This window comes from Chelonia mydas, chromosome 3 (assembly GCF_015237465.2).
Source record: "Chelonia mydas isolate rCheMyd1 chromosome 3, rCheMyd1.pri.v2, whole genome shotgun sequence".
In the NCBI taxonomy this organism is placed as follows: Eukaryota; Metazoa; Chordata; order Testudines; family Cheloniidae; genus Chelonia; species Chelonia mydas.
This window is the reverse complement of record NC_057851.1, coordinates 12915094-12926359: the sequence shown is the minus strand read 5'-3', so window position 1 is coordinate 12926359 and position 11266 is coordinate 12915094. Positions and strand designations below refer to the sequence as shown.

Sequence of the window (11266 nt, the reverse complement as noted above, 5' to 3'; positions counted from 1 at the left end):
CAGCAATATTGTTAATCTATCCAACTATACTCCTAGCCCAGCAGAAGAGTCTGTCCTATCTCGGGGCCTCTCCTTCTGCCCCTCCACCCCCACGAACATGATACAGTTCTGTGGTGACCCAGAATCCTATTTTCGACATCTCCGACTCAAGGAATATTTCCAACACACCTCTGAACAACATAGTAACCCACAGAGACCTTCCTACCAAGACTACGAAAAGGAGGATTCTGGGTGGACTCCTCCTGAAGGTTGAACCAACAGACTGGACTTCTACACAGACTGCTTCCACCGACGTGCACGGGCTGAAATTGTGGAAAAGCAGCATCACTTGCCCCATAACCTCAGCCGTGCAATACATTTGTTAGTCTCTAAAGTGCCACAAGTACTCCTTTTCTTTCTGCGGATACAGACTAACACGGCTGCTATTCTGAAAGCTGGAATAGGTGAGACTTCTGGTAAGCTTTCTAGCATGCATCTGGGTTCTTTTATTGTTTTAATACATTTTCTCTGTAATGCTTTTATCTTAAGAATAAATGTGCTTGCTTAGAAAGAGCTATGTGCTAATTTATAACTGCAGGTGATACACTGGTCATAGCCTTCACAGGTGCTGGCCTGTTTAGGCAGTCTGACTTGCTGGGGATATCACAATGTAAAGCAGGGAGTTGTGCAGCCTTAAAATCGCTGTTCAGGAGGGAATGACACTCAGGTCTCCGCCCAACATAGGTGATGGCTGGGAACTAGAAGCCTAAAGTGGGTGCCTTTATTGGACCATGAAGGGGAAATACAGGTGTAGTATTACCCTGAAACTGTGGCACACATCATTATCTCTGAAGCTGGACCAAGAAAGCAATGAGCTAGGTTTTAGAATGAAATTCACCCCTTCCCGCTCAAAGCCCACGTAAGCAGGCATGGAGCAGGGAACTGAAGAGTAGCGTGTATGGTGGAAGCAGCAGCCAGTTACAAAGTAGACACTTGAGGACCATAGCTGCTGCTCTCTGCCAGATTTAAAGGGCCAGCCCCCAGAAATGAACGCTGGGGGAAAAAAATCCCATAAACTGGCTAACATGCAGTGGGGAGTGCAGACAGTCCCCAAATAAAGTGCTCTGGCTGAGTTGTAGCCCTAGGACTACTCGTGGTGTGTCAAGGTAAGTGCATGCATAAGGATTGGGGCTTAAGTGACTCAGGAGGACTTGGACTCCTAAATCACACAGGTGCTTTTGAAAATCCCAACCTATATTTTTAAGGAGCTAAGGGCATAGGTGCTGACTCCGTGGGTGCTCTAAGGCTGGAGCATCCATGGAGAAAAATTAGCAGGTGCTCAGCCCCCCACCAGCCGTCAAGCTCCCCCTACCCCCACCTCGCCTCCTCCTCATCCTCTCCCAAGTGCACCATGTCCCCGCTTCTCCCCCTCCCTCCCAGCGCTTCCCACCCCCCTCTGCCGCCTAACAGCTATTTGGCAGTGCTTAGGACTTTCCCAGAGGGAGTGGGAGGAGTGGGGCCACAGCACACTCAGGAGAGGAGGCGGAGAAGGGGCGGGGACTTGGGGGAAGGGGGCGGAATAGGGGCAGAGCGAGGGCGGTACAGGGGCACTGGGCCGAGGGGAAGCTGGCGTCTATGGCTAGGGGAACCCTTTGCCCTAACATGAAAGTGAAGAGCACTCAGACACAAATATGAGTGAATAAGTCATGGTTACCCTAAATTCTGAATTACTTCAAATGGGAGCAGGATACAGCCCAGAGGATGTAAAAGGTTTTGAAGAGAGATTCTATTAAAGGTCAGATGAAGCAAGAGATGTGCATTAGTTAGCTGGATAAACTCAGAGAAAAGCCAGCTGGATCATATACATAATTGAGAAGGGGGAGGGAAGTATATGCAGGGAGAAAGAAATAAAAGCAATGCAATAACTGAACACAGACGTCACAAATGCACATGGCTAGGCTTGTGCTCCTAGCCAGGAGGCTACATCCCATCCTAAGGCAGAAGGTGGTGTTTTTTACTTCGGTCACTCGTTGGGTGTCCAGGAGCAGACACTGCCACAGGTCAATATGCCTTTCTTGAATGAAATTGACAGAGCACATAGTCTAGTTTTTGATTGGGATCAATATTGTTAACTTTATTTAAGAAGATAAAGAAAAGAATGCAGCAGTGTTTCTGAGCAGTGGTGAGATTACATGTGCACACGCCCTGTCAGACAGCCTATTTTAATTAAAGATTTCATCAATTTCAATCCTCGTAGCAAGTAGGAGAGGATATTGATGGGACTGGTAAATTCAGCAGGTAGTTCTTTCAGCTGTGGGACACTTCCCTTTACATAAAGGACGGAGTTGTCAAGCCTCCCACAGAATAATAATAATAATAAAAAAAGAGAAGGTACTGGCTCTGGTACCAAAGAGCTTGTAATCTCAGGGTAAGATGTGACACAGTGTGTAAAAATGTCAAACAACAGAATGAAATGGGGTGAGGCTGGACATGGGTTGGAACAGCAGGATTTCTGTGACAAATGTGGGAATTGTCTGATTTTTTAGGAAGTCTCTTTAGGACGCTGTACTCATCACCTTGGCCTGGTTACCCTGTGGGTGCAGAAGGGTTAAAATGCTGCTCCTGGGGTAGAGCAGGAGACCAAAGGGGTTTGTGTCATGTAACTGTCTGGGATTATATGAATGAATTCTTAAGGACTGGCTGAAACTAACCCATATCAATGGAGAATCCAGAAGACAAAGGGACCCTCAATGACTGCATAATTAACACAATGGGACCCTCTCAACAAGGGAACTCAGGAGGAGGAGGAAAACGGACCAAAAGGTTACAGAAAGCTGTGAGCCCAGTTCTTATCACTAAGGCCAAGTCTACAGGGGTGGGTGGAAGGGGAAGTAGAAATGCTGGAGGGTAGGGATAGGGTCCAGAGTGACCTAGAGAAATTGGAGTACTGGGCCAAAAGAAATCTGATGAGGTTCAACAAGGACAAAGTGCAGAGTCCTGCATTTAGGATGGAATAATCCCATGCACGGCTACAGGCTGGGGACCAACTGGCTAAGCAGCAGTTCTGCAGAAAAGGAGGTGGGGATTACAGTGGAAGAGAAGAGGAAGTTACTCACCTTGTGCGGTGATGATGCTTCTTCGAGATGTCCACTTTAGGTGTCTGTGTGCCCCTGCACCACTAACTGGAGATTAGAGCACAGGCGAACCCCTTCTCTACCACAGAGCCCTATAGAGAACTCCGAAGTAGAGGGGAGGAGGGCGGGTTGTGGAGCACCCATAGGGACGCACATCTTGAAGAACCATCGTTATTGCACAAGGTGAGTAACTTTCTCCTCTTCTTTGAAAGTGTCCCTATGGGTGCTCCACTTTAGGTGACTCTGGAGCAGCACCCACCACTGGAGTCTTTTACTACAGAGAGTGCTGTGGAGTCAAAGATGGTGTCAGCAGCCAAATCTTCAGTGATCGCATAATGTTCTGCGGAAGTATGGACAGAGGCCCCACTCATTGCTCTATAGACTGGGGAGATAGGGGTATTCCTATGGAATGTGATTGAGGTAGGAATTGATCTCATGGAGTGCATATGGACGGAAGCAAGTTGTGCCCTTACTAAGTGATTAATGCAACTAGAGACTCATTTGGATAGTCTTTGAGGAGATATCACAGAGCTTTTGGATCTTTCTGTGGACAAAGAGTTTAAGGGATTTCCTGAAGTCCTTAGTCCTGTCCAAGTAGAATGCTAATGACACAGATAAGGAAGGGACAACTGCTCGTTCCGTCAGAGGCTAAAGGCGGTAGACAAGGAAGTGAGGGGGTTCGCCCGTGCAGAGCTAAATAGCCTCGAGGCAGACCACGAGGGAGGGAGAGCACATGCACGGGCTCAACGGGACACTGCTACTAAAAATCTCAGATTAGAGATGCAGGGGCACACAGACATCTAAAGTGGAGCACCCATATGGATACTACTCGAAGAAGCAGCTGGATATGAGTCATCGGTGTGCCCTTGCTGCCAAGAAGGCTAACGGCATATTGGACTGCATTAGTAGGAGCACTGCCAGCAGATCGAAGGAAGTGGTTATTCCCCTCTGCTTGGCACTGGTGAGGCCACATCTGGAGTAGTGTGTCCAGTTTTGGGCCCCCCCACTACAGAAAGGATGTGGACAAATGGGAGAGAGTCCAGTGGAGGGCAATGAAAATGATTAGGGGGATGGGGCACATGACTTACCAGAAGAGGCTGAGGGAACTGGGCTTATTTAGTCTGCAGAAAAGAAGAGTTGGGGGGAGAGGGGGGATTTGATAGCAGCCTTCAACTACCTGAAGGGGGGTTCCAAAGAGTATGGAGCTAGGCTGTTCTCAGTGGTGGCAGATGACAAAACAAGGAGGAATAGTCTCTAGTTGCAGTGGGGGGAGGTCTAGGTTGGATATTAGAAAAAACTGTTTCATTAGGAGGGTGGTGAAGCACTGGACTGGGTTACCTAGGGAGGTGGTAGAATCTCCATCCTTAGAGGTTTTTAAGGCCTGGCTTGACAAAGCCCTGGCTAGGATGATTTAGTTGGGGTTGGTCCTGCTTTGAGCAGGGGATTGGACTAGATGACCTCCTGAGGTCTCTTCCAACTCTAATCTTCTATGATTCTACAGTAGAATCTCAGAGTTATGAACCCAGAGATACGAACTGACCAGTCAACCACACACCTCATTTGGAACTGGATGTACCCGATCAAGCAGCAGCAGAGACAAAAAACTAAAACAAATATAGTTCAGTACTGTGTTAGATGTAAATGACTAAAAAAAAAAAAAAAAATGAAGGAAAGTTTTTAAAAAAAGATTTGACAAGGTTCGGAAACTGTTTCTGTGCTTGTTTCATTTAAATTCAGATGGTTAAAAGCAGCATTTTTCTTCTGCACAGTGAAGGTTCAATGCTATATTAAGTCTGCTCATTTGTAAACTTTTAAAATATCTCAGATTAACTCCTTTCTTGCAGAGGAGACAGAAGTGAGGTTTGAGGAGGGATCTGCCTGAGGAGAAGGGGGTGGCTTCACAGGATAGTATGGGGAAGGCAGGGCAACACCAGAAAGAGGTACCCACACATGTATGGGAGAACTGAAAAGACCCGGAGGCTGGCATTGTTTGTGGAGCAGAGGTTGGAACTGGAGGCCGGAGCAGAGCTGTGCAACCCCATCTTCGTTCTGGCCTCCCTAAGCACGGTGGGACTACACTGGTTCTCTGCTGCATTTCGGTGTTTCCATGTCCCTAGAGGAGGCAGTGCAGGACCTGCTCCTTATGACATAGCCACACAGTACAGTGTCTGTGTTTGCGGTTTATTTCCGTATACTTTTCCAACTAAAGGAAAATCAGACAAAGATTTGCTCCTTAGACTTTACGGCATTAACATCCAAATGCCACTAACTCTACTGGATTTGACCATCTCTATGCTGAACACAGGTGGTTTTACCTGAAGGTCTCTGGGCCTAAAGCATCTGCCAAATATATGACAAAAACAAACAAAAAAATGTACATGTAAAACAGACCAATTAGGGTAGTGGAGTAAAAATCAAACAACCCCGACACAAAATATTAGAATGGATATTTTATTTAGCTAAATTCTTGAAATAATCTGAATACCTTTACTGAACTCCCTTGTACTTTTAGAGACAATTTTTAAATACAGTCATACGAAATATTCCTCACAGATAGAACATGACTGAGAAATTACAGCTTTCTTAGAAAGCACACAAGGCACCAGGCATTGTAACCAAAGCTACATGGCTAGCTCTTCCTAGCTGATGATTGATCATGTACTGTAAATGGTTATTATAAGGCTGATTTTGTGGCGTGATGTTTCAGTGTTACATTGATTGCTGCCTCTTATCCAGGCACTTCTCAATATCGTCAAGCACCTGTACAGCTGCCTTTGGAATCCGAGTCCCAGGACCAAACACACCGGAGACACCAGAGTCATAGAGGAAATCATAATCCTGTTCAGAAGGAGATTTAAATAGTTAAATACTGGAACATGAACTATATCCTTACAGGTTTCAGAATGCATCCGATGAAGTGAGCTGTAGCTCATGAAAGCTTATGCTCAGATAAATTTGTTAGTCTCTAAGGTGCCACAAGTCCTCCTTTTCTTTATACCCTCACAGCATCTATGAGTAATTCTCCAAAGAGCACTAAGATTGAAGGCTTGCAACTGCTCCCAGAAACAGGCAGCATTCACTGGGAACGGCAGAATAAAAGCTCAAACATACAACATAAATTCTGAACAATTTCACGGTAAGGGTTCTGTCAGTTTAACGTCAAGATTCCCTGACATTTTCAAAGGGATACGGAAAGTGGCTCCGATATTCTCTCACTTCTCCATCTAAACTGGTGTGTAGTGTAGCTGTGTAAGGTTAACAGAAGCTATGTTTCACCCCAGAGCTGGCTGCATTTAATTATTATTAAATACTTATCAAAATATACAAATTATCTGTGGTACACCCAATCTATGTTACGAGTTTCCCAAATGCTTAAGCACAGTCCTTACTCCAACGAGTTCACAATCTAAGGACAAAGGAGTGAGAGAAATCAGGGGAAGAGAACAATATGTAATTTATATACTGGTCAACTTGATTCATTTCAGGCAGCATAGAAGAGGTTCCTAAATGTGAACAGGAAAGGGGCTTAGAGGAGCTCAGGCGGGTTAAAGCAGGCATTAGAGGGCTTCGTGGCAGAAGGCATGGAAGTGATTGTGTGGGAATCTGAAAAATGGTGAACAACCTTGGGAGCACCGGTGGAGTGGAGGGATGGCCAACACCAACCCTGCCAAGGGAGGATAAGTAAAGAGAACCAATAAGACTATGGGCTGTGTATCTGTGTTAGTATAGTGCCTCACACAGTGGGGTCCTGGTCTCTGACCGGGGTTCCTAGGTGCTACACACAATACAAATAATAATGTATTCTAAGACAGGATCTGGCCTTTAATTAGCAAAGCGCTTTACATTCCTTCGGGAAGAAAGGCACTATAAACAAAATATTATTCTGAAGATTCCCCTCTACTCTTGAAGTAACAAGCTGAATAGATCATTCCTGCTTCTACTTGTAGTGCACACAGTTTTGGAAAGAGACTCTTGCTCCTCCACCATAGCTTCTGGCTTATATATGAGTGAAGTACTGCTGCTTAGGAGGACTAAAGAATAGGCCCATCTAGTGGAAACATTTGCACTTGGCAGCACAGCAGCATCTGCCCCTACATGAGTCAGTCACGGAAAAAGGAAACTACTCTACACGGTTCATTTAACACCTGTGTCTGGTACGTGTAACTGTGGTGAACCTTTATTTTTTCTGAGCAGAACAAAATTCCAAATCCTTTGGGGGAGAATTGAGTTGGGAGCATACATCAAATATATAGTAAGCCCAGTTGCCTGATTTACAAAGTGCAACAGCTTTCAGTGCTGAACTGAATAATTCTAATTTTTAAAAATCGGGAAACAGTTGAAAAGTCCATATGAGAACAACCCCATGCGGCTAGTTTTTTTCTGAATAAAAGCAGCTTAATGCTTTATTCTGCCAGAGCGTTGCAAGTTAAGCCAGAACAGTTACATGTGACAACCCAGGGCTTAACTTGCATGAAAACTGACATCAGCAACCTTTTTCTGTGACTAGCATGAAACTTGAAACTGACCCTAACTGACTCTTGTGTAGGAAAGCCTTCAGCATTGTAATTCCCCTATGATGTTAAGAGTGCATAGCAAATAGCTAACAAAACAGGGCAGGCTGAAACTGAGTGTTCTTACGCTGTAAGGTATATTTGTTCTGGAAACAGATGCAGAGCAGTACCTGAGGGGGGATGACACCTCCACACATGACAAGAATGTCAGGCCGGCCAAGTGCCTTCAGCTCTTTGATGAGTTCAGGAACAAGAGTTTTATGACCTGCAGCTAATGTGCTCACACCCACACAGTGCACATCAGCATCTACAGCCTGCTGGGCCACTTCACGGGGTGTCTAAAGAGAGAAATTAAACAACAAACAGCAATTCGTGCTAAAGTGACTGCTGAACAAGAACTGCAGGGAAAAAAGCTGCATTCAAAATACACTTTAAGGGACAAATTTGATTAAATAATACCTGAAAGAGTGGGCCTATGTCCACATCAAAGCCAATGTCTGCAAATCCTGTAGCGATAACCTTAGCTCCTCTATCATGGCCATCTTGACCCATCTTGGCAACAAGAAGACGAGGTCTGCGCCCTTCACGCTCCATGAACTTGTTTACTCTATTTAAAAAATACATTTTATTCTTCTACGTCACTGTCATTCATTAAAAGAGTCTAAAAAAAAAAAAAAAAGACAGGCTACTCGTGGCAACTCCTGCACCTTACACTACACTAGCAACCAACTTGGTTGGTTCATGCAGCATGCTCACCATTTTAGTATTTCACTTTGAATGGACAATGACAGGTTCCCTTTATAAAAGTGCTTTGAGTAATAAAATGTTGCTTAGTTGGCAGATTTGTTTTTTCATTCTCACCCCTGCTTTGCTGCTCTTAATGAAACAGAAAGTCTTGTACTATTTGGGGTGCTGATGTATAAAGTACGTCCAACTTTAAGCACGAGTAGATTCATTGACTTCAAAAGTGCCTGAGTACCACACAAACAATATAGACCTCTGTCCTAGAGGTTACAAGTGAAGTGGTCTATAAATATGACTTTGCCCATCTATTACCACTGCAGTCTCTGAAGCATAAGGATGCTAATTCTTTTACTCTGCTCTGTTAAATAGGAGTCATCATATTAATTCCACTAATAATGAAGTGACAGATTTAGAGCAGCTCTGTAAACATTTATGAATACTGCTGTTTTTTAAGCTGTTTGCTGCATGACTATATTGGTTTAGTTTAAGTGCGGGCTCCTTGGGGAAAAAACAAGCAGGAGGGGAAAGAATGGTTCAAGATAAGACATCCATCATCAATCACTTGACTGTTGTTAGACAATGACAGAACAGGAAAAGGCCAGGAACACAGGAGAGCAAAAATACTCCATCAGGTTTCAAAAGGAACACTCTCTCTCTCTCTCTCTCTCTCTCTCAAGACAAGCAGGTATTTGCTCAAGGGAACCAGGCTGAGAGACAGGCACCTGCTGGGGTTTCTGAAGAAGTTAAGCCAGCCTCAGTTACCACCATGGCATTCGTAACAGTTTAGGTAAAATAGACATGCATGTAGATTGCCTGTTGTTTTAAAATCCTGCTCTCTCTAATGCTCTGTTCCTCCTGCAGAACAATGACTTTAGTTTTAAGAAGGCTGCTTTGTTCCTGGGCACCAACTATCCAAGGGAAGAACTGCAGGTGCTTGAACTCAGACCTGCAGGATAAGCACAGTGGATACACAGGGTACTGTAGTCCAGGGTTTGCTCTCAGAGTGGGAGAACTGTAAAATTACACCCTGGGACAGGTAAAGGCATGAGATCTGACACCTGAGGAGGAGCACTCAGAGTCCATAAATGGGACAGAGGTGTCTCTATGCCTGTAACTGTGACAAATGTATAATACTCATGTTGTTCATGTACAGAAAAGATGAGCAGCAGGCAAGATACATAAGGAGGTATGGAAAAAGTGTAGCTCATCCCATTTATAACATCCATTGAAAAACACAACACTACATGTAAATTCGTGCTTTTTTTTTTTTTTTTGGCCTTTAAAAAGAGATGCTTCCATCCAGCAGCAATACCACCTTCAAGTCATGCTGTGGAGATCACCAGCATGACCCAATCAGGAGTTTCCTTTTTAGGAATCTTGCAACTCTTAAGGTAAAGTGCAGGGTCTACAGCAGTTCTGAGTGAAGATCATCAATTCATAATACAGAAACACCTAATAGAGCACCTCAGTCACCTCACCTAAGATGCTAGCAACAAAGCCAGAAACTGGAAAAAGACACAAATGGTATCTGTTTCTCAAAGACGTGAAAAATTCTGCTCTTGGTGATATAATGTGCAACTCCCACTGAGTTTAACTAAAGCTGCCTGAAAGTATCCAAAGGCAGAATTTGGTCCTATAACATTACAGACATTATTGAGAGTGAATGTGGGTGCAAGGACAACCTGTAAAACCTGGTTTTTATGTTTAGTCATAAATATAAATTCCTGCATTGTTCTGCAAATATGCTCAGAGTCCACTATTATGGAGCCTTCACGACACGCTGTCTCATTACATAGACTGCACCATCTAGGGATTCTAGAGGATCACACATGCAACACAAATGTCTAACATTAACTATGAGGTCATTTCCTTCTTCCTGACCCAGCAGCAAACTCTCACCTATTGATAGCATGAAGAATTTCATCGCTCTCCCCAAACTCCTGGCGGTAAGCTCCGCTGACCATTCGGTCACTGGCTCTGTGCTCCCCAAACACCTTCTTCATTGCCTCGGTTATTTCTCCAACGGTACATCTAAAATACACAGAGTTAAAATGTTAGTATTCTTAGGAGACTGAAATCAAAACAATGCAGAAATCCCCAGCAACAGCCTGATGATTAATCAGAAGAGCAAATTCAAACAAACTGCTGGAATAAAAAACCTTCACTGCTGTCAGGGCCGTCCTTAGGATTTATGGGGCCCTACATAGTATTATTAAAATGGTGCCCCTATGCCCACGGCAGCCTAAGCTCAGCCCAGGCGGGAGGAGGGACGAGGCAGCAAAGGATAGTGAGACGCTCGGCCCGCTTCACGGTGGCGGAGAGTCACAGCTCCCCACAGACACTCCCGTATCCTCTCCCTCATGCAGAATGGACATGCAAAAGGTACCTAATTAAAACCACTAAACTTGGGAATAAGAAATGTCAGTCACAGGTTTTTCCGATATGCCCTGAAGTTTGTCAGACATTTATTTGCAAAAACTTTGTAGTAAGGGTGAGTCAGCTGTCTTGCTGAACACAACATTAAATATTATGGACTACATGATGCAGCTCTTCTCTGTTTTACATTTTCTTAATCAGTATTTCTAAGCTGATTTTATATTTTAAATGTACTCTTAAGCCTTCATAAAGTAATCATTTCAGATTACTACATATTTAACTCACTGAAACAAAGACATGAATTTTAAATTAATCAGTCACAGTCATAACAATGTTCATTGCTTTTAGAAAAAGGGAACACTAATTTACTTTTATATGATCTCCATAGCAATAGACATGTTTATGAAATTTCACCAACTTTAAAAAATACGTTTCCAAAGATTTTAGGCATAACAAAGGATTTTATATCTTACTAAGGTACTGATTTTGCTGGAGGGTTCTCTTAAAACTAGTTCAGCAGAT

The 11266-nt window shown here is 44.0% G+C and overlaps 1 protein-coding gene across 2 annotated transcripts in view; it reads right to left on the bottom strand.

The window, feature by feature from the left end:
- Nucleotides 1–5548: 5548 nt before the first annotated feature.
- Nucleotides 5549–11266, bottom strand: part of MMUT (methylmalonyl-CoA mutase) — a 36587-nt gene continuing 30869 nt past the window's right edge. For both annotated transcript variants that reach the window (XM_037893895.2, XM_043542133.1), the window contains 4 exons: nucleotides 10268–10399; nucleotides 8084–8231; nucleotides 7795–7962; nucleotides 5549–5951 (listed from right to left, as the gene is read on the bottom strand). In XM_037893895.2, coding sequence (XP_037749823.1) covers nucleotides 5823–5951; nucleotides 7795–7962; nucleotides 8084–8231; nucleotides 10268–10399 — 577 coding nt within the window. In that variant the 3' untranslated portion in view covers nucleotides 5549–5822. The remainder of the gene's footprint in view (nucleotides 5952–7794; nucleotides 7963–8083; nucleotides 8232–10267; nucleotides 10400–11266) is intronic.